Source organism: Pristis pectinata, chromosome 17, assembly GCF_009764475.1.
Source record: "Pristis pectinata isolate sPriPec2 chromosome 17, sPriPec2.1.pri, whole genome shotgun sequence".
NCBI lineage: Eukaryota > Metazoa > Chordata > Chondrichthyes > Rhinopristiformes > Pristidae > Pristis > Pristis pectinata.
In genome coordinates, this window is record NC_067421.1 from 12,501,150 (window position 1) to 12,528,468 (window position 27,319).

General features: G+C 39.6%; 1 protein-coding gene across 1 annotated transcript in view; it reads left to right on the plus strand.

The window, feature by feature from the left end:
• Positions 1–27,319, plus strand: part of LOC127579322 (citron Rho-interacting kinase-like) — a 196,458-nt gene that overhangs the window by 27,828 nt on the left and 141,311 nt on the right. The window contains 5 exon segments of the mRNA XM_052032041.1: positions 82–224; positions 4,108–4,201; positions 10,069–10,272; positions 14,973–15,126; positions 24,386–24,569. Of these exon segments, the coding sequence (XP_051888001.1) occupies positions 82–224; positions 4,108–4,201; positions 10,069–10,272; positions 14,973–15,126; positions 24,386–24,569 (779 nt within the window).

Sequence of the window (27,319 nt, forward strand, 5' to 3'; positions counted from 1 at the left end):
AAAAAGATGCATTTCACTGTGTGTCTCGATGTACATGTGACTAATAAAGATATCTTATAATGTGGCTTTTGTTTCATCTAGGTAATGGAATACCAACCAGGGGGTGATCTGCTGGCACTCCTGAATCGTTATGATGATCAGTTTGATGAAAGTATGGCTCAGTTTTATTTGGCTGAGTTAGTTCTGGCCATTCATAGTGTTCATCAGATGGGTTATGTACATAGGTAAGCAACTGTACGAAGATACTGGAATTTGGGCCATTAAGAATGTTGCTAATATGCAGGGAGGCCACAGATACGGAAATGAAATGCAGCTGCTCAATCTTCCTTTGTTGTGTGTTCCTTGCCTTTATAAGATGTCAGTTACCACCTTATCCCAGGCTACCATTGGAATTGCAAAGAATTTTTAAATGGTGAAGAAGCAAGATTGCACAACTAGATATAGATTGATGTACTGCTTTTTGTATTCCAATTTATAACAGTAAGGATGATAGTTAATTTCTGGGTTTCCTCTGTCATTTTCATTCTATAGAATTTTAGGCTTTCTGTGTTTGAGGCTGCTCTCAAAGGTGAATACTAACTCCATCTGTTACTGAGTTTGTGCTTCTTTGTACTCCTAAGCAGATAACATAGCATGCCAAAAATAACTGTCAGAGAACCTTTTCATTTGATTATTTTAGTTTCTTTTCCACATCTATTTAGGATCATATTTTGCTACTTTCTTTTAAAATGAGGGGTGAGTTAAACTTTACTGCTATAACATATGTTGCAAATGTATTACTACTTGCTTGCACTATTATTATGTAAGAAGCTAATTAACGGTGTAGTTTAACTGCTGTGGGATTATATAATTTATAAATTTGCACTTTGTAAACTGTAAACTTTCACTTAGAGTGGATCACTCATCTGTAGTGAAGTTTTCAAACTGCTTGCTGATCTCCTGTGGCAATGAGTTGAAGTATGAAGACAGCATGTAACATGCAATATATTTGTGCAGTTGAATGTATCCTCATGACTCTAGGGTGACCAGGTCAAAAATTTGAGCAGGGCAGACTTGAAGGGCCTAGTGGCCTACTCTTGCTCCTAATTTTGTAGTTCTTTCCCAAGATGCATTAGAAAATAATTGGGCTTGGGTAGATCCTAGTGTTAATTAGAGGACTGAAAAATAAGCATTGTCGTTTCTTTGTAACCACTTTCCTTAAAATTGGTTTTAAAAAAATTGTGACGCTTAAAGTGTGAGGAAGTTGTCTCAAAATATACAGTAGCTAAAAACGATATTCCTCGGTTTCCCCCATTCCTTGTCCCAGGCCAGCTGCTTCTCATTTGTACATCATTGCCTAGAAATTGGATCCATCTGTGCTGTTTCCTGTCGCAGTCTTGGCCATCAGATAAATGGACCAGGCACTTCATCCTAATGCAGGTTTTATCTCCCTATTGTATTTCCTGCTCTCCAATGTGTGTAGCTCATTTTAAGTATTTAATAACAGAAGTCAAATGAAAAGTCATGACTTGAGGTCTTTATAATTAACTCAATAAAACAAGGAGCACATCATGCTGAAAATAAAGAAGTATGTGTGAGGTAGCCTCTCATCCAGGACATGGTTTTTAGATGTAAAACAAAAGCATCCCATGTAATTTTTAATTAGGGCAGTGGGTCAGGGGAAAGAGGGGTGCCGTGGGGCCTTTGTAAAAATTGAGGCTTCTGTGGAAAGAGAAACAGACTTAATGTTTTGAGTTAAAGACCCTTCATCAAAACTGGGGAAAATGAAAAAACAAATAAAGCTGCAGAATGGGGGTGAATAGGTAAGTTGTGGCCAGGGTTGCCCAGGTGATAGAGATGTTGCAGAATCATCTAGTTAACAGATTAATTGGGGTATGCTTTTCCACGGTCTTCTTAGTCATCCCTACAAATCTTGCGTTGCTCTTGCATCACCTTCTATGATCTTCCCACGGCTCATTATTTCAGTCCTTTCCACTCCACTTTGTCCTATTCCCTACTATTGCTTTCTTTAGAGAAAGCAGTAATTATTGAATACTTGCCTAACTGTAACCTTGCAGCATGTTTTGTGTTCCTTTGTGCTTTTACTAAGGTAACTGCTGTAATGCTTTGAGGGGCAATTTCTCAAAAGCGGCCACTGTGCATTATACTGATGCCTCGTTTAGTATTCAGGATGCTTTCCCAGGAGCGAGTGCACTAATGGAATCAATGCTAAAAGGGGTCATGATAGCACTTTATATTAGTGTGTCACTGATGGCACTGTGGTGCCCAAAACCTGGTGCAAAGCCCCGCCCTTCCTGCTGCCACGTGCAGCAATACTGGGAACCTTTGAGGGCTTGCCCTCTGCTGGTGCTCCTGCAACAATAAATGATCATATTGCTGCACAGCTTGTAGAGTGAGCCACCAAGGCAATGTGCAATGGCTGCCTTTATGGGTTGGTATTAGATGGACTGGGGGGAGCAATGCTCAGCGACCACATCGAGATGCAAGATGGACAGCACATTGACTATGGGCTGTTACCAGGGACTGGCAGTAGCAGAGCAGTGACTCTGTAGGATCCAGATGGTTTCTAACCTCCTCTTAGATGTGATGGAAACTGGGTATCTCTCCCGTGCAGGGTTTCAAGGCTCTCTGTAGGCTGGAGGTTTTTCCATTTGTTTGGGTTTGTTACCACAAAGAAGCCTTTGGGCTGGGAAGAGCTGTGCAGCCAGACAAAATTATGGTGACACACCAGCTTCCATCACATCCAGCAGGAGATGACAAGAGATGCAGTAAGATCTGTGTGGTCTATCAATGCATGGAGGATGTGCTGCCAGTTCACAGCAATGACTCATGCTCCTCATGCTGACCAACCCTGAGCCCTGCATTTCAGAGGTAGGCGGCCGCACTACTCACTCCAGCCTACCCAACGTTAGCCCTCATGGGTAGCCATTACACATCACCTTAGTGGCTCATTATATACCAGGTCATGCAGTGAGGAGATCACTGCTTCATTGCTACGGGAGCTTAGGTTCCCAGCACAGCAGCACGCAGACCAGGTAGATACCATTTTTAAAGTGGGGTATGTGCCTGTGAGAGTTTGGACTATGACAAATTGGTTCTCTGTGGGGTTCTGTCAACTGGGGTAAAGGTGTATTTTCAAACATACCTGCATTCCTCCTTCCAGTATTTTTCGGACTATCTTTTCTGTAGCATCACATCTATAGAGCCATCATCCCCAGCCCCTATCCTTCCTGATACCAGCCCATTTTACCTTCACTTCCCCCAGTCTCACTGACACAAGGCTTTGCTATTTTATTCCCACTGCTACTGCACAACAAACCTTAATCCTCCCAGTGTTTCCAGCTCTGTGACTCACTTCCCAGGCCCTTCCATCTCTCAGCTGTTCCCACTCCAATTACAGACCCTACCCTCCTATTCCCAGGTTCCATTTATGAAAGTCTATTTCAACATACAAGGATATTCCCTTTCCTTAATCAATCAGAGGCTAAGAATAGTTCGGGTTAATGTGGATGAAGTAGAATGCAGTTCTCTCATGGGATTATCTTCAGTTGAGTTTAATTGAGCACCATATCAGGTCAGATGATAATGCTGAATAGAAGGCTTTATCATATTCTTATAGCAGGATTGTGAACAAAGACAAACTGAGCTTTGCTGTTGCAAATAGTGGATGCCCTTTAATGTCCCTAATATGAGACCACTTGGGATTTCTACACTTCAAAGTGATGGTATATTAGTTTTGTGCTACATTTCACTTCACTGTTTGCTGAGTAAGCTTGTTTGTTTAGTATAATTACCATTATTAAATGTATGGGCCTTATGCTATAGAAGGAAAACACTGCTAACATTGGAACACTCCTGTTAATCTGTGTTACGTGCCTACTCCTATTTCTGCTCTGTTGTTTTAATGTGCTTATGTGCTCAAGTGCTGTAATGTGTCTTGAATCTACAATCTGCTGACTCAGATGAGAATGTTATCAATAACTTATGCTGACATTTTTATGTGTAACTCTAAAATCACCCATTAATAATAGTAATCCTTAAATTGCACCACGGTGTACTGGTATTGTCATTTGAAAGAATGATTGATTTGTTTCTGTCTTATCCCAGAGATATCAAACCTGAGAATATTCTTATTGACCGGACAGGACACATTAAATTGGCAGATTTTGGATCGGCGGCCAAACTAACAGCAAACAAAACGGTATGACAAAGAACCCAGAACAGTAAAGCTAGTCTGCATGTTGATAATGCAGTATACAAGATCAAAGCATGTATATCCGAGTACTGTAATCTGTTGATAATGCAGTATACAAGATCGAAGCATGTATATCAGAGTACTGTAATCTGATTGCATGGGGATGGGTGTGTTGTTATGTTTCCATGAAATCTTGTAAAAGGTGGATGGAGATGACCTTGAATTGAACACCAGTAATGACGACTGCTGCGTATTGAAGCAGTCTTTAATTTTACCAGAGTGTTGATCTTCAAGTAAAAAACACAATGTTGGAAATACTCAGTAGGTCAAGCAGAATTTGTGCAGGGAAACGGGTTGATGGCCTTTCATCAGAACTAGAACATTTTAAAATTGTACTTGTTTTAAGTTGCAGAAAAGTGGGGGGGGGGGGGGGTGTGTGGAAAAAACCAAGGGAATGTCTGTAGTAAAGTGGATATTGAGAGACCGAAAGACTCAGAAGATTGTGATGCCAACTGAGAGACAGTGAAGGTTAATTGCAGCTGGTCTTTCTGGAGGAGATACAAATAGAAGGAGATACCTGAGAACAGGATAGATGGAAAAAACACAATGGAAGAGCTGTGAGACACAAATCACAGCAGTTGCAGGAAATATGAAATAAAAGAGAATCCTGGAAATACTGAGCAACTTGAGCAGCCTTTGTGGAGAGCAAGAAACACAAGAGTTAATGTTACAGGTTGATGATCTTTCATCAGAATTAATTAGTTCTGACATAAATCAGAATGGCTGATAATCTGAAATTTTTGAATTCAATGTCGAAAAGGAACACTTATAACTTGCCTAATTGAAAAATGAGATGCCATTCCTCGAGCTTACACTTGGCATTTTTGAAACAACGAAGACAATGTGAGAGGTCAGAGTGGGATGGGGGATTAAAGTATGGGTAACAGGTAGCTCAGGCTTATCTTTGCAAACTGAATGGAGGTGTACTGCTAGTGGTCACTCAATTGGGTTGAGTTTCTCCAATGTAGAGGAGACTACATTGAAAGCAGTACAAATCCATCTTTCCCTCCCCTTTCAGCATTCCAATGGGACTAGTCCCATCATGACTCACTTGTTTACTCTTTCATCTCCACCAACACCCAAACCCGGGCCTCTACCTCCCTCTGCAACTAGATCCTTGACTTCCTCATTGGGAAACCACAGTCAGTGCGGTTCAGTAATAACATCTCCTCCTTGGTGACTATCAACACAGGTGCGTCTCAAGAATGCGTGCTTAGCCCACTGCTCTACTCCCTCTACACTCGTGACTGTGGCTAAGCACAGTTCAAACACCATCTATAAAGTCGCTGATGATTCCATTGTTGTTGGTAGAATCTCAGATGGCGATGAGGAGGCTTACAGGAGTGAGATAGATCGGCTGGTTGGGTGGTGTCACAACCACAACCTCGCACCCAAGGTTAGCAAAACCAAGGAATTGATTGTGGATTTCAGCAAGGGGAAGTTGGGAGAACACACACCAATCCTCGTTGAGAGGTCAGTGTTGGAAAGGGTGAGCCGATTCAAGTTCCTGGGAGTCAACATCTATCCTGGGCCCAACACATCAATGCAGTCACAAAGAAGGCATGCCAGTGGCTCTACTTCATTAGGAGTTTGAGAAGATTTGGTATGACACCAAGGACTCACACAAATTTCTATAGATGTATGGTGGAGAGCATTCTGACTGATTGCATCACATCCTGCTTTGGAGCCTTCAATGCACAGGATTGCAAGAGGCTGCAGAGGGTTATAGACTCAACTAGCTCCATCACAGGTACAACCCTCCCTACCATTAAGGACATCTTCAAGAAGGCAGCACCTCAAGAAGATGGTGCCACAAGAAGGCAGCATCTTTCATTAAGGATCCTCATCATCCGGAACATGCCCTCTTCTTATTACTACCATCAGGGAGGAGGTACAGGAGCCTGAAGACCCACACTCAATGATTCAGGAACAGCTTCTTCCCCACAATCAACTCCTTGGACTCTTGCTGACGTTGGTCGAGGTGGTTGTTGTGACACCACTCAACCAGCCAATCTATCTCACTCCTGTACGCCTCCTCATCGCCATCTGAGATTCTGCCAACAACAGTGGTGTCATTGGCAAATTTATAGATGGCGTTTGAGCTGTACCTAGCCACCCTGTCATCTGTATAGAGAAAATAGAGCAGTGGGCTAAGCATGCATCCTTGAGGTGCACCAGTGTTGATTGTTATTGAGGAGGAGATGTTATCACTGATCCACACTGACTGTGGCCTCCCGATAAGGAAGTCGAGGATCCAGTCGCAGAGGGAGGTACAGAAGCCCAGGTTGTGAAGCTTGTTGATTAGTACTGAAGGGATAATGGTGTTGTATGCCGAGCTGTAATCGGTAAACAGCAGCCTGCCGTGTGTTTTGCTGTTGTCTAGGTACTCCAGAGCTGAGTGGAGAGCCAGTGAGATTGTTTCTGCTGTAGACCTGTTGTGGTGGTAGGCAAATTGCAGTGGGTCCAGGTCCTTGCTCAGGCAGGAGTTAATGCTAGCCATGACCAACCTCGCAAAGCACATCATCACAGTAGATGTGAGTGCTACTGGGTGATAGTCGTTGAGGCAGCTCCCCCTGTTCTTCTTGGGCACTGGTAGAGCTAAGTTGAATGGGGAACTGAAGTCATTTAAATTGAGAAGATTGATCAGATGGGATAATTGGTATCCAAAGGATAAAGACATTTTTCCCAATAGCATTACCAGTCATTATTGTAGTCTCAATTACATGTGGCAGTAACTTTTGAACTGATAATCTTGTACTTTGCATTGTATAGGTGGATCTAAATTCCTGAGTAGCATGATTGGAGCTCCTCCTTTAAGTTCCAGATTATGTGACGGCACACCAGGTGGTGACAGAGTTTAAAAATTCAACAGGAAAATGTAGTCTCATCCATGTCTGTAGCGCTGTCAATAGATTTATATTGTACAGGTTGATCAGGAAGCTTGAAAAGTAGGTCTTTATTTCATGGCCTGTGCTGCATCATCTTTTGGTAGTAAAGTTGCTCTTTCACACAACCACTGGTAATTCAGATGGTGTTGAGTGACATTTGGGAAAGCAGTTTGCATCAGATCATGAAGTGATGTAACAATTTGGCCCAAGTTTTTCATTGCGTTTATTCCTGTTGAGTTTTTGTGTTTAATTTCCCCATTTCCTAATCTGAGTAAACTCAAAGCAAGCTGTCTCGCAGATGGATCACCTGTCAAATGCGCTCTCATATTGGTTTTCAAGTGTAATTGTTTAACATTTTCCCAAGTATATGATGGTATAATACAGGCTTTCGTTTCATCTGCTTTAGTACCTTGTGGAATTACTGGTAGCATTTGACGAAAATTTCCAGCTCGCTCTGAAGTAACACCTGCCATTAATTTTATTATTGTGTCTAAGATCTTGCAACATTCTAATGCTGCAATGCTCTTGCCCAAGATTCATGACAAAATGTAATCAATTTGTAATGGGGAAAATTAAAATCAGGCCATCTTTGAGCTATGGAGGTTTCAGTAAAACTATGAATGTAATGCACATCATTATTGCTATATCTGTTCACAATTTCAGATTTCTAGGTTATTGACTTACTTAGCTATGTGTGGGACATGTGGACATTTTTATTATAAATTTTTAGATTTCCAAGAACAGGATTTTCTGATACGCTGAAACCCCTAAGGTTTTTGGCAGTGATATGTAAGTTTTAATTTTCTATAACTGGAGACAAAGGTGTTTTTTTTTCATCCCCATAATTTCTGACGAAAGAGCAGCCACAAATGTTACATTATTAAATATTGATTTTGTTTACTCTTGGAATAATATTAGAGATTCACTTGTTATACAGCCCAGAAAAAGGCCCTTCAGCTTAACTCGTCCATGCTGACCAAAATGCCTATCTCATCTAATCCAATTTGCCTGCGTTTGGCCTATATTCCTCTCAACCATTCACCAGTCCAAATGTTTTTTAAATGTCATAGCTGTACCCGCATCTACCACCTTCTCTAGTAGTTCATTCCATACACCCACTGCCTTCTGTGTGAAAACCTTATCTCTCAGATCCCCTTTTAATCTTTCCCCTACCATACGTTGGTTTTTTTTGAAGAATAGACCTGCTAGATGTGATCATAGTGGGATTAGATTGTAAAGTAAATTATCTTGAACCAGGGACTCCTAAACCTAGCTCCCTTCTTGAATGGAGCATAAAGGGTAAGATAATGAAAAAGACTAACATGTTTATGAAAGGAATGGAGAACTCAGGTCTGTGGGATATATGAAGTGCAGAGGTGAAATTAAAAAAGGAAATTAGGGAGGCAAACAGTCTGTACTGAAAAATTATATCAAGTAAAATCAGGGAAAGCTCAAAGAGCTGGTGGATAGTAAGACCTGTTAGAAACCATAAGGTTAACCTGTATGTGGAGGTGGAAAGTAAGTTCTAAATTAATGCTGAACATCTGTCTTCACAGAAAAGGGATGGTGCAAACGTTAAGGCAAAGGAGGAAGATGGTGAATTGTTGATGTGTTTAAAATGGAAAAAGAAAGAATTTTGATGCACTTCACATATTTAAAAGGGCTATAAAAATGCCATGCATTGATCCCAGAGAGTTAAAAGAATCAAGGGAGAGTATAGCAGAGACTCGCCCCTAATTTTGTAGTCTCCTCTGGCTAACCTAGTCGTAGAATCATACAGCACAGAAGTAGGCCCTTCGACCCACCATGCCAACATCAAGTATCCCATTTATACTAACCCCATTTTACTAGCACTTGATCTTTAGCCATTTACATGTCAGTGATGCAAATGCTCATGTAGATACTATTTAAATGTGAGAATAGATGCTTGCACCAACCACCTAGACAGTGCATTACAGATTCAAACCACTCTCTTGGTGAAAAGGTTCTTCCTCAGATCCCCTCTAAGCTTCCTTACCCTCACCCTAAATCTATGTCCTCTAGTTTTAGACTCCTCTGTTATGGGGTATCCGAGGACTGAAATGTTAAAAACATTGTACCATTGTTTGAAGAAGGGTAGAAAGACTAATTACAGGCAATTCATGCTAACATTGGTGGATCTGGAATTAAAGAAAGAACTAGCAATGAATTAGCACTACAAGGTTACAGACTGAGAGCTAGGAGGTCGGGTTAGTCTCAATTGCTCTTTTTTGAAATCTGTTGATCTCCAAATTGCTTCACTCATTATTGACCTCAGATCAATCTATTTTGTTGGTCTTTATGTTGTATTTTGTGGATGTATGGTACTAAGATGTTATGCATCTTCAGTCACATTTGAAAGAATCCCTGTGCCATCTAGTTTTCTTTTGGATTAACTTAAAATCTCAGATAAGATGCTGTTTTCGAAATTACTGTGTGGTGAGCTATTTAAAATAACTTGGCTTGCTGCAGTAGTTCTACTGTGGGAATTTTAATCTTTTGGATTTAGGGAAGTGTTAATAAACTCTGGCAGATGCAAGGATGGTGGACTGGTGTTCAACAGTATAGGTTAAAGTATTTAAAATAACTTGCACCTATTATCCAAATTAAATCTGTCTTAATGGCATTAAAACCATTATTGATGCTTGATTGTTGTTCCAAACTTTTTGGTTTGGGTATTTCCTATCTTTTTAAAGAGGTAAATATTGTTCTGGTGTCACCCATCAACCTTATTATGTAATGTAACTTCGATCTTTTGTCATTACCCAGAGCTAGTTAACTGTCTGCAGTATTAAACCAACCACCTCTTAATAGTTTTTACAATAATGAAGAGTGAAAAGAATCTGTCTACCTAATTATATGACTACATATGCATAACGTGTATATTTTCTTCTACATCTCTGAAAGGTGAGCTCAAAGCTGCCAGTTGGCCCACCAGATTTCATGGCTCCTGAAGTATTGACTATGATGAACGGAGATGGATGTTCTTCATATGGTGTGGAATGTGATTGGTGGTCATTGGGAGTAATTGCTTATGAAATGATTTATGGGAGGTCTCCATTTGTTGAGGGAACATCAGTCAAAACCATCAGTAACATCAAGAACTTTCAGGTTTGTACTGTCTTTCAGTATTTTATTAGTGTCTTTATTGTTTGGTTATTTTTTTGACAGTTAAAACATACTGGTTTAAATGCTTTATATTTAAATAGATCACACTGTTTGCACGCTGCAAAAGTGTCTTTATTCTGGTGGTCCTAATGACACAATGAGTTGTATTCTGTGTACTCTGCAAACCAGTGAATTCCTGATTTTGTCCTTGGACATGTCAGAGTTGCTGAATAAAGGCTATCTGCTTCTTCATGAGGGAAATGTTAACATCAGCTGTAAACCAGACACTTTTTGATCAAAATATTTCCAGTTACAATGTTATTCTGGTTGTCTTCTCTACACCAGGGGGTCACTCCTGTGTTTGCACAACATTCTGCACTAAAACTTGTTTTCCATTGAGTGTACACGCAACTAATTTACAGCAACCAAACTGCATATCTTTGGGATGTAAGAGGAAAGCAGAGTACTTAGGGGAAACCCATATGGTCACGTGGAGAATGCGCAAACTCTACACAGACAGTGCCCTTGGTCAGGACTGAAACTGGGCTGTGGAGCTGTGAGGCAGCAGCTCCACTAGCTGCACCAGTCTGCTAAGTAACAGTTGGGTATGACATTGGATGATGAGCTGAATAATGAAATAAGTACATTTAAAATAGAAAAAACTGTTATTTTAAATCAGACTCCAAGAGGATGAAATTCCTAGTCCAGATGAATTGCATCCATGCATTTTAAAAGCATCCAGGGAAAAGGTAGAGGCATTAATATGCATGTATAATAATTCATTAGAAAAAAGATGTAGTGTCAAAGGGATGGTAGATAGCTATGGCAATACTGATGTTTAAGAAGAGGGTAGAATATATCCAGGCACTTGTCAACCTCTCAGCTAAATGTTCGTGGTGGAAAATAATGGAATCCTTATTCAATAAAATTCTATAGAAAAGAACATCAAGCAACATTAAGTATAATAACTAATAGTCAGCCTGGATTTCGAAAAGGAAAATCTTGCTTGCCTAACCATATTGAATTTCTTGAGGAGGTAACCATGAGAATAGATAATATAGTTGATATAATTTATTTAGATTTTCAAAGCCTTTGATGAAGCACCCAGAACTGACTAATGAATAAGATCAGAGAATGCAGGATTAGGGAACAAATAGCAGATTATATTGGTAGCCGCTTTCAAGATAGAAAGCGGAGAGTGGTGTTTCACAAGTTTATGTGCTAGGATCATTGCTGGTCACAATTTATATTAATGATATAGGCTCAGGGAATCAGAAATACAGTTTCCAAATTTGCAGATGATGTCAACTTGAGTGGGTGAGAGGGGAGTGAATGTTCAATACTGAAGAGGGTTCCAACACATTATAGGAAGACATTAATAAAATTGCAAAATGGGCATATAATTGTCAGGTGAAGTTCAACACAGTTAATCATGAGGTAGCATATTTTGACAGGAAGAAAGAGATCAAACGTTACTTGGAAGGTGCAAGATTAGGTGAAGTAGAGGAACAAAAGAACTTTGGAATACAAATCACTGAACATCGTGCCACAATCTAATAAGGCAATAACAAAATCAAACTAAGCTCTATGGTTTATTTCTACAGGGATAAAACTGAAAATTGAGCAGTACAGTGACACAACAGTAAACACTACTGCCTCACAGTCTTGGCGAACTGGGTTCAATACTGATCTTGAGTGCTGTATGTGGAGTTTGCACATTCTCTCTGTGAACATGCTGGTTTCCCCAGGGTGTTCCAGTTTCCACCCATTTGCCAAAGATGTTTTGGTTGGCAGATTAACTAGCTACTGTCTAATCTGTGGTGCAGGCGGGTGGCAGGAGAATTAGCAGGGGAAAGTTGATGGGAATGCTAGTGGAGGGAAAAAGGGATTAATATAGGATCAGCATGAATGGGTGCTTTGATGGTCAGCATGGAAGTGGTTTGTTTTTGTGCTGTATGTCTCTTCTATGAAAAGTAGAGAAATTATATTAGACCTCTGCTGAACCTTGGTTAGATCACACTTGGAGTACTGCATGCGGTTTCCATTGCTATATTATAGGAAGGATAAAGAGGAACTGGAGGGAGTGGAGAGAAGATTAAATGATGGTACTGGAAATGCAGGATTTGTATATCAGAAGAACAGGAACAGGCCAGGTGTCTACTCTCTTGAGAAACGGAGGCTGGGTGGATTGGGAAATTTTTAGAAACCAATGGAGGATCACTACAAAAAAAATGATAAAAATAGAAAAGGCTGACTATGAACGTAAACCTACAACTAATATAAAAATAAACAGTAAGATTCTCTGCAGATATATAAGAGAAAGAGTAGTTAAAGTAAATGTTGATCCCTTGGAGGATAAGGGTGGGGAATTAATAATGGAACATAGAGAAATGACAGTGATTCTATATAATTATTTTGGATTTGTCTTCATGATAGAAAACACTAAAAATATCCCAGTAGTAAAAGATAATCAAGGGGCAATAGAGAAGGATGAACTTAATGCTTAACTACCTGCATCCTGGGGTCTTAAAGGATGTGGCTGCAGGGAAAGTGGATGTGTTGGTTGTAATCTTTCAAACTTCCTTGGATTCTGGTGTGATCCCAGAACACTGGAAAACTGAATCTGTAACATCACTATTTAAGAAAGGAGAGAAATAGAAAGCAGGAAATTTTAGGTCAGTTAACCCAACATTTGTCATTGGGGAAATGCTGGAATCCTTTATTAAGGAGGTAACAGCAGAACAGGTAGAAAATCATAATCATGCAGAATCAACATGGTTTTATTAAAAGAAACGATGTTTGACCAATTTGCTAGAGTTCTCTGTCGATGAAACAAACGGGTTGAATAAAAGGAAATCAGGAAATGCAGTGTATTTGGATTTCCAGAAGGCATTCAGTATGATGCCACAAAAGATAAGAGCACACAGGGTTGGGGGTAATGCTTTTGCATAAACATTGAAGCGGCTAACTGTCAGTAAACAGTCTGGATAAGTGGGTCATTTTTGGATTGGCAATCTGTGGGGTACCACTGGGATGTCTAAAACTTGTGATAATGATGTGGATGAAGGTGCCAAATTTGCTGACGATACATAGATAGGTCAGCTTGCAAGTTGTGAGGACACAAAGCGAATAGTTGGAAGAAGGAGTATAATGTGGGAAAATGTGAGGTTATTCGCCATGAAGGAAGAATGAAAAAGCAAATTATTATTCCAATAGATTGAGACTACAAGGTGATGCAGTATGAAGGGATCTGGGGGTCCTGGTACATGAAACATAAAATATTAGCATATTCAAAGGCTAACGGAATGTTGGAATTTATTGCAAGGGATAGAGAGGTTTTGATGCAGCTTTACAGGCCACTGGTGAGGCTACACCTCGAATATTGCTTACAGTTTTGGCTTCCATATTTAAGGAAGGACATGCTTGTATTGGAAGCAATGCAGAGAAAATTCAAAAGGTTGATTCCTAGGATGAAGGAGATGATGTATCGAAGAAAGGTTGGGCATTGGAGTATAGAAGAATGAGAGAGGATCTAATTGAAATATAGGATTCTAGCCTCTGCAGCTTTTTGATTTTTTTCAAGATCCTGAGGGGGATTGACAAGATGGAAGCTGAGAGGACATTTATCCTAGTAGGGATAACTAAACTAGCAGCATAGTTTCAGAATTGGGGGTCTCCTGTTTAAGATGGAGGTGAAGAGGAATTTCTCTTTGGATCTTTGGAATTAGCTACCTAAGAAAGCTGTGGGGGCAGAGTTATTGATATGTTCAAGGTGGCAATTGGCAGGCATTGGAAGTAGAGGGGAGAGATCAGGAAAGCAGTGTTCAGGTTCAGATTGGATCAGCCATGATCTTATTGGACAGCAAAGCAGGATTGAGAGGCCAGTTGGCTTGCTCCTACTCCTGTTTCTGTTAAGTGGGTGACCTAATAAAAGTCTTTGAAATTATGAATGATTTTGTTAGTGGATGCAGAGTAATTATTTCCACTCATGGGGAAGAGCATAGTCAGAGGCCATCACCATGAGATATTCACTGAGACAGCCAATATGCCTCATATAGAAGGCTTTTAACTAAACTCTGTAAAGAAGTAATGTCATTTTAGGGGATGAAAAAGAGGTTAAACTGGAAGGGTTATAAACATCGATCACTAGTGTTGTGTTCTTCAGGGTAGGTTGTTCTCAACCATTAGGACAGAGACAACAGTTCCTTGAATTTACATTAATATTTAGAAATCCAAAGCAAATTAATCAGTTTTCAAACGAGTCAAGTGAAAGACTGACTTAGATAGTATATCCAACATTCCCTGGAGGAAAATTAGAAGAACAGATGAAGATAAGGAAATAAGAAACAGAAGCAGGAGTAGACCATTTGGTCCACAATGTTCGCTTCACTGTTCAATAAAATAATGGCTATTATTTACTTCAGCATTTTTCCTGCACGAACCTCATTTCCTGATTCCCTTAATGTGTAAATAAAAATGTGATCTGTCTTGAATAAACTTGGTGATGGGTAGGACATTTTAAAAATGATGAAAAAGTTACCATAAATATTTTGACCGGATAAATTAGACTAGATCTGTGAGATCTTTCTCCTGATCAATATGATTTAAAGGGAAGCTCATTATGCATGTTTCCTGGCTAGTAATTTGCCTTGGTCAGGTGACAGAGTTTTTAATTATATGTTTATGCTGTTCTCTTATTATAGAGATCTCTGAAATTTCCAGAAGAGCCTAAAACAAGTAAGGAGTTTCTAGATTTGGTGCAAAGTCTGCTGTGTGAAGCCAAGGAGCGCTTGAATTATGAGGGACTCATCTGTCACCCATTTTTTACAAACATCAACTGGAACAATATCAGGCACAGTAAGTTACCTTTGTTGAAAGGCACAAGTATCCTGACATTTTGTGACAATACAGTTCTGTATATTGATCAAATTCCCTCCAACTGTGCAGTGTGTGCAAAGACATAATAATAATTGGGTGATCCACATCCTGGCCAAGGAACAACAGTAATACACTTGGTATCCGTCCAACAATATTCCATGATTATTTCAATTTCATTCAATGGATAGAATTGATAAATACACTATTCATGACAGTGTTAAGAAATTATGGTGTAAAAACATAACCTCACCATTACAACCTTCTTTCTCCTAAAATCATTGCTACTCTCTTGTTTTTCTTAAACTCCAAACATGCAGGCCAACTTGATCTTCATAAAGACTTTGATTAAGCAGTGCTCTTTGCCTCCCTTTCTTGTGAGCTCACACTTATTGCTCATCACATGTTGTTCAAAGAAGATGGGAATGAGCATTTTTTTTTACTCAAAGCAGCCCTTGTATGGGTGGAACCTCAAAATAGTGTTTAGGGCATCTCTAGTTTTTAACCTCACAACCAACATGAGGGATAAACCTACTCAACTTTGTCCTCATCAGTCTTCCTGTGACAGATGTAGGAGAAACCACTGCACAGTCCTTGTGAAGATGACGTTTTGCCTTCACACTGAGGTCACACACCAAAGTATTGTGTAGCACTACAAACCTGCTAAACGGGAGAGTCTCAGAGCAGATCAGGCAGCTCAAACCTGGACATCCATGAGGGGCTGTGGGCGTCCAGCAGCAGCAGTAATGCATACTGCTACAATCTGTAACCTCATGGCTCAGCATATTCTTCACTCTGCCATTGCTATTAGGGTAGGGGATCAACCCTCATCCAGTGAATAGTACTGAAGGTGTACCTAAAGGTGATGAAGTGCCAGCCTAGTGAAGCTGCAATACAGGACTACATCAATGCAAATCAACAAAAGCAACCTTCAAAAGACAGAGCTAAGCAAACTCACTATCAATGGATCAGATCAAAGCTCTTGTCCTATTACCCTGGATGTGAATGGTTGTAGACAATTAAATAGCTAATGTGAGGAGGAGACTCGAAGAACATCCCCATCCTCAGTTGGCGGGGCCCAGCATGTGAGTGCTGAAGAAAACACTGAAACATTTGCAGCCGCATGCAGCTAGAATTGCTGAATAGATGATTCCCCTTGGCTTCCTTCTGAGATCTCCACCATCACAGAAGCCAGTTTCCACCCAATTCAATTCAATTCATTTCATTCCACATGTTAACAAGAAACAGCTGAGAGCACCAGATACAGCAAGAGCTCCAGGACCAGACAACATCTGAGCTGTAGCACTGAAGATCTGTGCTCCAGAACTAGCTGCTGCTCAAGCCAACTTGTTACTGTACAGTTACAATTATGGCATCTACCTGACAATGCAGAAAATTGCCCAGCTATGTCCCATTAACAAAAGCAGGATAGATCAAATCTAGCTAATTACTACCCATTCAGTCCACTCCCAATCATCAGCAAAGTGAAGGAAACTGTCATCAACATGCCATCAAACAGAACTTGCTCACTGATACTCACTTGGGTTTCTCCTGGACCATTTGTCTCCTAGGACTGAGGTGAGAATGGCAGCCCTTGACATCAAGGCAGCATTTGACCATGTGTGGCATCAAGGAGCCCTAATAAAACTGAAATCAATGGGTATCAAAGGGAAAACATTCCAATTACTTCAATTATACCTTGCACAAAAAAAACTGGTGTGGTTACTAGAGGTCAATCAACACAGCTTCAAGCCACTTCAGCCGTAGGATATTGCAGCATTCCAAGCACAACTGTCTTCAGGTGCTTCATCAATGACCTTTTTTTCCATTGTAAGGTCATAATTGGGATGTTCATCAATCGTGTAATGTTCAATTCCATTTGCAACTCCTCAGCAAATAAAGCATCCCACAGGCCTGCTGCTAGTGCAGCAAGACCAAGCCAACATTCAGGCATGGGCTGATAAGTGGCAAGTAAGATGCATGTTTCAAAAATGCCAGGCAATGACTATTTCCAACAAGATAGAATCCAGCCACCTATTCCTGACATTCAGTGTCAGGTCCCCCACTGTCAATATTCTGGGGATTATCATTGACCAGAAGCTCAACTGGACCAGTTACCTAAAAACTGGCTACAACAGCAGGTCAGAAATTGGATCTCCTGCAATGATTGACTTGCCTCCTGACACCCCAAGGCCTTTTCACCACCTACATGTCGCAATTCAGAAGCTTGATGGAATATCCTACAGCCGCTTGTATGAGATCATTGCCAACAACTCTCAAGAAATTCAACACAGTTCAGGACAAAGCAGCCTGCTTGATTGGCACCCCATCAACCACCCTAAACGTTCATGTCCTTTGCCATCAGTGCACAGTAGCTGCAGAATGTACTGACTACAAAATGCCTATGTTTACCACCCAGGCTACTCTGACAGCATCTCCTAAACCTGTGACAACGACAAAGGCAGCAGGCACATGGGAATACCACCATCTGCAGTTCCCCTCTAAGTCGTGCATTATCCTGACCTGGAAATATATTTCCAGCCCTTTATTGTTGCTGGGTCTAAATCCTGGAACTCCCTGCCCAACATTGCTGTGGACACACCTTCAACAGGACTGCAGTAGTTCAAGAAGACAATTCCCCATCACCTACTCTAGGACAACCAGGAATCGAAAATAAATACTGCTCTTGTCAGGAATACGCAGATCCTGAAAGTGCATAGTAAAATTTAGTGATGGAAGTTCACATGCTGTTTTACTTGGAAGGGAACCTGAAGGCATTGCTACTTTTCTGTCCTTCTCTTTATGGGGTAAGGAGGCACTAGTAAAGTAGCTATTGTGAGTTGCTGGACTGCATCTTTTGCATGGTACCCGTGGCGACTAGTAGCTACTCTGCAAGTGATGGAGGAGCGGATATCAAGTACAGTGGCATAACTACTTTATCCTAGATAGTACTGAACTGATTGCAGTTACAACCATCCAGAGAAATAATCTGTATATTTTATTCTCTCGGTGTGAACTTTGTGAGAGTTGGGTAGTTTCTAAAGAGTGAGGAGGTGAATCACTTATCCCAATTAATCTAGTTTCTGTTTTTATTGTTTGCAGCTGCAATGTTATTATGTTTGTCCAGTTAAGCTTCCAATCAGGAGTGAACACAATTTGTTAATCGTAGGAGTCTCTGCATTGGTGATTTGTTTGAAGCTGTCCCTTTTCCCCTCCATCTTTTACTTTCCCTTTCTGTCCTCTTGTCTTCTCATCGTCTTTTTCTCTTGTTTGCTCTCCATTTACCAATATTCAGGAATTGGGTTTCTGCTTTTTGTTTAAACAAAAATGTATTTCCTACCCTGACCCTTAGGGTTCAACGTGGTACTGAAGCAAACCAGTAAGCATTCTCTGGAGCAGGAATTCTTCCTGTGCCTCTCTCAAGCTTCAGACCAGTCCCATACTCTGAATTTTTATAGCAAGACCCGAGCACATGCCAAAAGAATCCACTTCTTATTTACACTACATCTGCAGGGTAAATTTAGCCCTAATTACATATTCAAGTTCAGAAACATTAGGAGAATCCATGATTAGAGAGATCAGATTCCACTCTGCATAACAATAATAATTTCCCACACTATTTCCTTTTATAAGGTAAGAGGATCTTTCTTGATATATGGGGCAAATTTTGCATTGTTGTATTACTGGAGTGGCACAGTGACGCAGCTAGTAGAGCCACCGCCTCACAGCGCCAGGGACATGGATTCAATCCTGACTTCAAGTGAGTTTCTTCCTGGGGCTCTAGTTTCCTCCAACTTCCCAAAGACATCTAGGTACGTTGGTTAATTTGCCACTGCCCCTAGTGTGTAGTGAGTGGTAGAATCTGGAGGGAGTTGAAGAGAATGTGGGAAGAAAAAAAAAAGTGAGATTAATGTAGGATTCGTGTAAAATGGATGGTTGATGGTTGGTGTTGACTCGATGGGCCGAACAGCCTGTTTCTGTGCTGTATATATCACTATTGTTGCAGCTTTTTCAATGCATGCAACTTTAAAGGCTCCTTTCTTGGGGAAGCAGAAGTCTTGCTTGGTAAACCTGCAGTTTAACTGAGAAACTGTTCAGAGTGTGGCAGATTTTCAAGACTTCCAGGATCCAGTTCAAAACCAATTGAAATATCTATGAGTAAACAACACTGAAGGATGTTTTAATGTAAATGAAGATGTACTTTTGGGTTTGTATGGTAGTGCTGCAGAAAAATGCAACATGATTAGTAGTCCCTCCTATTTAATACTATTCGAGTACTGAATGCAACAAATGGGAAAATACGTAGATTAAACTCCAGTTTTTGGCTGTAATCCAAAATGTCTTAGTTCCCCCATATATTGGTTGTGAGCTTCAATGCATGGGCCCAGTTTATCTCGGGTATAACATGGCACTATTTTGTCTGAAGAGCTTCTCCAGATTGAAATAGATTGCATAACTTGTAGCATTCAATAGCTCACTAATCATCAAAATAATTGAAAATAGTTGAACTGTCCTTTTTGTTTCTATATTTGCTTTTTACAAATAATAATCGAAGAAACATTGTCTACCTTAAAAAAAACTGTTTATAATTCTTTTCTACCTGTGTACTGCCAATATAATTTTTTAATGCCAATCTGCTCTGGCTTTTAAAATGTGTATATTGTGCACAGATCTCCAGCCAATCACATTTGTTTGTGGGTATTTAATAGAATCCATTGGCCAGTGATGTGACTGAGCAACTCAGGACTGGGGAGGTGGTGCTGGGTGTTGGTAGGGAAAACCCAGGTTAATAAAAACACGGATGGCAATGAACAGCTTTGAATGTGCAGGTATTATTATTGTTATAATAATTTGCTAATAAATTAGTTGAAATGGGAAATCGATGCAAGTAACTAATGTTTTTATTACTAATCAGAAGTACTTGATTTTGCCAAACACTGATAGTCAAAAAAAAACACACACCAGAACTGAATTGAAAATAAAAACTAGAAAAACTCAAGCCCTAACAACAGCCTTGAATTAAGTGACCAGTTTTATCTATAGCATAATAAGACTAATATTGATGCTTGTGTGTAAGTATCAATAATATGCACATTTTTTTGTGCTAAATGTTATTTGGCATTTGGTGAGAGTTCTGCTTGTACATGATTACAATCACCTATTCTGTGGACTTGTAACTAGGACTTTATAATGAGTCGTACATAGATGATTATGTAATGAGGAAAAAAACTACACTGCACAGTAGAACCTGTGAGCTCTTCCCTTCGGAAACAGGTAATGTGTACTTTTGCTCTAGTAATGTAATGGTCTATACCTAATATAGTGCTACTCAAATAGGAGAAATTGTGCTGATGTGTTAACCTGCTATGGACTTTGATGACAAAAGAAAAGCTGTTAGTCATCACTCAACATAGATTTATTTAGATTAATGCAATAAATGGATTGTGGGTGCTAGTTATTTCTTTTCCATAGTGACTTGATTTATATCTGATGTTGATCTTGTTCATGAGGAATGCTATGGTATTGCTGGGATGTGAGCATGTTTTGGTATATTTCATGAATCCACTTATGTACCATTAAATGCAGCATTAATGTCTGAATGGAATAGGATGCCATGGAAACGGGATTGCCAGTGTAAGCAGTGCTACAGTACATGAACAGTGTGTAGGTGTTCCATCCCTCTGAAGGATGGGCTCACATTGATCTACAGCATAATTACAGTCTCCAGGCTGCATGCTAACCCCTTCAATGCTGTAGGTGAAGTGAAGCTGAGAACTGAACTCTAGCTAGTAATTTGTTTTGTTGCCTAATCTGTCTGTCTTTACAGTTTTAAATATTCTAGAACAAGTTAATGAATTTCTGCTAATCAAGTAATTTTTGTCACAATACTTTAATACAGATTCCACTTTGTGAATACTGAACGAACAGCTCTGGGTACTGAGTCGTCCATGTGTAATCCGTTTGCTCAACTGATTTGCTTTTTTCACTCCCTTCCTTCCGTCGAAAACTAGTGACTTACATATTCTGCTGTTTGACAATTGTTTACAACCCTCTGCTGCCCAGAAGATCATTTTTATCTTGGCAGCAAATACTGGAAAACTATTTAACTAATATGGGGTTTTGGAACAAGAACCTGACAATATACGTTGATTTTACCACATTCATCAGCAGGTGGTTATCAAGAATAGGAACTCTAGTTGATTGTTATTCCCTCCCTCCAGACTAATGGTTCTGAGATCAATTTTCATGGCCCTTTTGGACGTAATGTTTGTCTCCAATAATAAGGAGCTTAAACTTGAACCTTGGTAAAACTGCATCAGGAATATCGTGTACCGGTCTGGTCTCCCTGCCTGAGAAAGGATAGATGCTATAGAGAGGAGTGTAGCCAAGGTTCACCACAGTGATTTCTGGGATGGCAGGTTTGTCACATAAGAAAAGGTTAAGCAGAATAGGTTCATACATTCTTGAGTTTAGATAAATGAGAAGTGATCTCATTGAAATGTACAGTGTTTTTAGGGGCTCGACAGGGAGATGAAAAGTAGATGTCCCCCTTCCTAGTGTGTCTAGAACCAGGGGTTACATTCCTAGAATAAGGGTCAACCATTAAGGATAGAGATAAGAAATTTCTTCAACAAGAAGATGTGAATCATTGGAATTTTGCATCCAGGAGGGTTTTTAGATTCAGTTGCTGAATGTATGCATGGCGGAGATATGTACATTTTTGAACCACTTAAGGGATATTGGATTAGTGTGGGAAAGTGGTTTGAGGAAAAAGATCAGTCATGATCTTGTTGAAAGGTGGAGCAGGTATGAAAGGCCAAAAGGCCTCTATCTGTTTCTCTTTCTTGTCTGAATGTCTCAGCATGGCACCTTGTGCATTTTCCATTGGGTTAGTTCGAATATCCTTTACAGTAATTGTGTAATTGATAATTTCTACTTTGAAATAATTTGAATGCTTAATAATAAGCAAGCAAGTGCGGAAACAGAACCCAGAATACCATCTGAAATTAAATTTTTATATGCTGCATTTTGAAATACATAAATTTGTAAATTTATTTTGGACTATGAGTGAAATCTATTTTTTGGGAATGAATGAGTTTATGAAGCCAAATGGTGGTTTATTGGTAGGAGTACTGGCAATGCCAGTGGTTCCCAATCCCAGTAGATTGAAATGTCTGCAGGAAGGGTGCTACTTCTCTAAAGAAGCATGGTGAGCTGCACTTGCATACCATCTGGTGGTTAGTTATAGTGCAGCATTTACTGAAACCTGTCTCCCAGCTGGGAAATGATGCATGGTGAAGGAAGAAAGTGAACCAAAAAGACAGGAAAAATCAATTGTGGGAGAGGGACTGAAATTGTGACTACAGTAGCAATTGGCAGTAAGTTTGTCACAGTTCACTGTTGATACAATTGCAAAACTATTTAATAACTTAAACTCAGAATGCAGCAAGAGAATGGAACTGAGAACAAAGTCACAATTAAGGGGGAGAAGCATTTTGTTTTTAGCTGAATTCTTTCTTGTCTATTTATAGTTATCCTTTCTGAGAGAGAAATTGTTGTTGTGGCCTTCGCTAATTTGACTTTTTTGAAACCAGACATTACAACAGAGAAACAGAATTTGTCAGGTTAACTCCACAGCCTCTGCCCCTCTATCTAATTTACCATTCTATAATTTTAATAATGTTTACTATGAAAGATGAGGAAAGGAGATCTGTTTCATTTTGGATCAATTCAGTCAAAAATAATCTCAATTCACTGTGAAAGTAAATCAAAGAAACAAAATAAGAGCAGACACATGGCCAAGTAGCACACATGTAAGAAATCAAATCCAGGTTGATTACCTGCTGAGCATCTCTATCATTTTCCTTTTCATTTATTTCAAATTTCCAGAATCTGCAAACTTGCTGCTCAAGGAAACTAAAATTGCCCATTAAAATTACCAGAAGGCTTGTAATGCAAAAATTGTTTGCAAATGTCTCTATGATCTATGCAAGACTCATGTAACCATACCATTTGATATATACTTTGTGGACTTTCAATATTCCAGTAATTTCTAATCTACCTCATTAAACCTTTAATCCTGGTCTGTAAACTGCCCAAACGTGCCATAGTTCTGGTAATGTAGGAGACGATGCAGGTTGTGTGGTCGAATGGCCTGGCATTTACTTAGGAACACGCTATAGCTCACGAAGCTGCTTAGTCAGTCTCAAATATGACCAGCCCACTCTCTTGTCATGAGTGTTACTGCTCTGCCAAATGGTGCAGTTCAAGCAAAATCATAAGGTTCAAATCACAGTATAGAATGGTTAAAATCGATAGTGTGCCTGAATTCTGTAGTACTCATTGATCTTTGTGTTTACAACAAAGCAGATTACCTTTGTATGTATTGAAAGGTTTCCATTAGCTAATCATCAGTAGTGATATTGGGAGGTGTTAGCAATGTGATCCTGTGTGGAAGCTTTGCTGCAAGACTATCCAGCTCAGAACTGCCATGGTTAAACCTGCAGTCTTTCAGAAGTAGATTGGCACAAGTACTGCAATGCTGGCTGAATTTAGCTATTGGCATATTCATTATTGAAGAAATGTACTTGCAGTGCAGAAAGAAAGTTTCTGCAGGCAGCAATCTGCCATTGTAAGTTGGCTTTGCAGCAGTAGCAGATTAGTCATTTTCAGGAAGGAGGCTTGATGAACTGAGGATTATCAAAATATATTGATGATTACAGTGTTTCAGCATGCTATGTAAGTAATGATCTTTGGAACCTGTGTCTTCATTGCTTGTTAGCTAAGTTCAAGATTTAAATGAAGAGTAGTAAGTCCATAGTGTGACTATTTTGGCTTTTAATTATAACATAAGTATCGTATACAAATGAACTTCTGTACTGCCAGGAATCCTATGGCATGGAATAAGGGATGAAGTGTTTTTTTTAAAAGTGGGAATGGGTAGAGAGCCCAGACTACTATTTATAGTTTTCCTCCTGTATATGTACAAATGCAGTGAAAATATATTGCTATGGAGCAATTACAGAACTGTATTAGAGACCAGCCTTTATGGCTGTCAGGTTATCTGTGAGTAAGATCCACTTTTACCTCAAACTGATGTAATGAGCTGTGACAGCCTATTGAACAGACTGCTCCAGTAGTGACTCACTTCCCATTTTTATTGAAGATTACATGCTGACTGTTACCTCTTTAGTCTCCCCACTATTTCTGAATTCCAATATATCTTGTGTTTCCCTTGCAGTTCCACCCCCTTTTGTACCGACCCTGGAAACTGACGATGATGTGTCCAATTTTGATGAGCCAGAGAAAATATCGCGCCCAATGATCGAGACACAGCAGCTGAACAAATCGGGTTTTACAGGAGAGGACTTGCCTTTCGTAGGATTGTCCTTTACCAAGACACTGGCTGCACTCTCTCGCTCAGAGTAAGTGTAATCACTCAGTTAACTCTTTCACTATCAGTGTAAGTAGAACAGGAAAGTAGCAGTGTGTTTCAATGTACAGAGAAAGTCTGGCAATTCTGTTTTGAAATCTCGATGTAAGGCAGAGTCATACATTGATGCTTTAAATACTGAGCAATTTATAAAGATTTCTTTACAGAAAGATCATTAAACTTTAAAGTGTCCCAGCAGAGGTTAATTTGTGGAGAATTTTTGCTTTTACATTTATTGACTAATTAAAAAAATTTATCAGTACCACCAGTGTTAACATTTGAGCTTGGTGATGGTGCAGCCTATGCCTAGTTTTCTTCCTGTGGGCCTTGTTGTTTGACTCTCTGTTGACTGTTCTAATGCACAGATAAATAGGTTTACTACTAAATATGTATCATTTTCTTTTTTATTAAAGTGCCCTTGAGTAATATCTACCTACACACTTTGAAATCACAGTGGGCATTTTCCCTTTATTAAAAAAATACTGTAGTGAGCTGGACTAAAGCAGTGATAGACTGTATTCTGATTCTACACAAGTATCAACATACAACTCAAACTTACATGACCATTTCTAAGAATATCAATCTGATCTTGATAATTGTGATGATTTGTTAAGGTTCCACTCAGACCTTATTTGATGGCAGAATTGCACATACCAATTTTGTTCAGTTGATGGAGGCAGACATTTGATTGCAATCATTTTAATGGATGTATTAAAAAGCTTCAGTCATGTAACAGCTTCATACAGCTAATAGTTGAACTTATTATGGGGAAAATAGTAATCTAAGAATGTAATTCATTTTAGCTCATTTAATTAGATCTGCACTGGAAATATCTCATCTGTAAAAGCAAAAATGATCTGCATTTTTGTAGTACCTTATCACATCTTGGATGTCTCAAAGTACTTTTAAAAAGTAACATAGATGATTTACTTTGCAGCAATTGTTTTGTAAGCAACAGTAAGAATGATTTTGCATGCAGCAAGATCCCACAACCAGCACTGAGACAAATGACTAGTTTACTCTTCTGTGATGTGGACTGAGGAAAGAATATTGTCAGAGGGCAGCAGGAAAACTCTGTTATCGTCTTTGAAATACTCCCCAGGGTGTTTAATCTTCTTTTGAATTAACAGAACAGATGTATGTAGCTTTGGCTTAATATGGAATTGAAATCATGGAAACTTGCAGTAAAAACAAAGTATTGGAGATATTCAACAGGGTTGTGAAGAATCTACAGAGACAAAGAGGCAGATTTGTGGTATTTCATTAGAACTGAAAATATTACACGTAATGATGTTTTCTTTTAAATATCCAGAGGTAGTAAAGAGGGGAGAAAATAATAAAGGTGGAGTTTGTGATAGGTTGGTAAGCAGAGGTGAGCAAATAACTAACAGATGATGGTGCAAGGAAATATGGGTGACTATGGGACAAGTCAAGAAATCTCAAAAGTGGAGGTTGTCCTCATGTCTCTTACACTCATTCACTCACTAAGATAATGGAGGGTAGCTGGTTATTTAAACTGACAAAGGTACTTATAAAATAACTTCTATTTTGTGAAGCAGTACCTCTATTATGTGCTCACTACCACACAAGGTAGCAGTTTATCCCCAAAGGCAGAGGGTGTCTCTGGAATGAATTAAACGTTGTTACAATATATACATAGAACAGTTGGTCATATGGCACAATTTTTCGAGTGGTAGCAACCCAGTATTATACGTGTCACATATGCTACAGTCCAATGAGATCGGGTATGATTGCCCAGTGCTCAGTGGGGATTAGAAACATAATCTTGGTGAAACATAAGGTTCTGAGAGAATGACCTTTTTTTAAAATTTATGGCATGATCAGCTTGTCTTGCCCATTGCTAATTGTCCTTTAAAGTGGTGTTGATCTGTTGCCTTGAACCACTGTAGTCCTTTTGGGGAAGGAACATTCACAGTGCAGTTGGGTAGGATGTTCCAGAATTTGAATCCAGTAACGATGAGAAAATACCAAAATATTTCCAAATCAGGAAGATGCATCTTTTAAGAATTCTGCAGGTGGTTGTGGCTGCTGTCATCCTCTCTCTAGGCAGTAGAGGTTCTTCACTGGAAGGTGTTATTAGAATCATAGAGTCATACAGCATGGAAAAACGGCCTTTTGACCCAACTCGTCCATGCTGACCAAGTTGTCAAACTTTGCTAGTCCTATTTGTCTGCGTTTGGTCCATATCCCTCTATACCTTTCCTATCCACCTTCCCGTCCAAATGTCTTTTAAATGCCATAATTGTACCCACGTCTACCATTTCCTCTGGCAGCTCCTTTCATTTATGCACCACCCGTAGAAAAGGTTGCCCTTCAGGTCACTTTTAAATCTTTCCTCTTTCACTTTAAACCTCCAGTTTTGGACTCCCTACCCTGGGCAAAAGACTGTGGCCATTTACCTTATCTATGCCCCTCATGATTTTATGACCATCTATAAGGTCACCCCTCAGTGTCCTAAGCTCCACGGAGAGAAGTCCCAGCCTATCCAGCCTTTCCTTGAAACTCAAATCCTCCAGTCCTGGTAACATCCTTGTAAATCTTTTTGTTTGCCTCCTTTCCAGTTTAATGACATCCTTCCTATAGCATGTCAACCAGAACTGTATGCAGTACTCCAAATGTGGCCTTACCAATGTCTTGTACAGCTGTAACATGACACCCCAACTCCTGTATTCAATATCCTGACTGATGGAGGCAAGTGTGCCAAACACCTTCTTCACCACT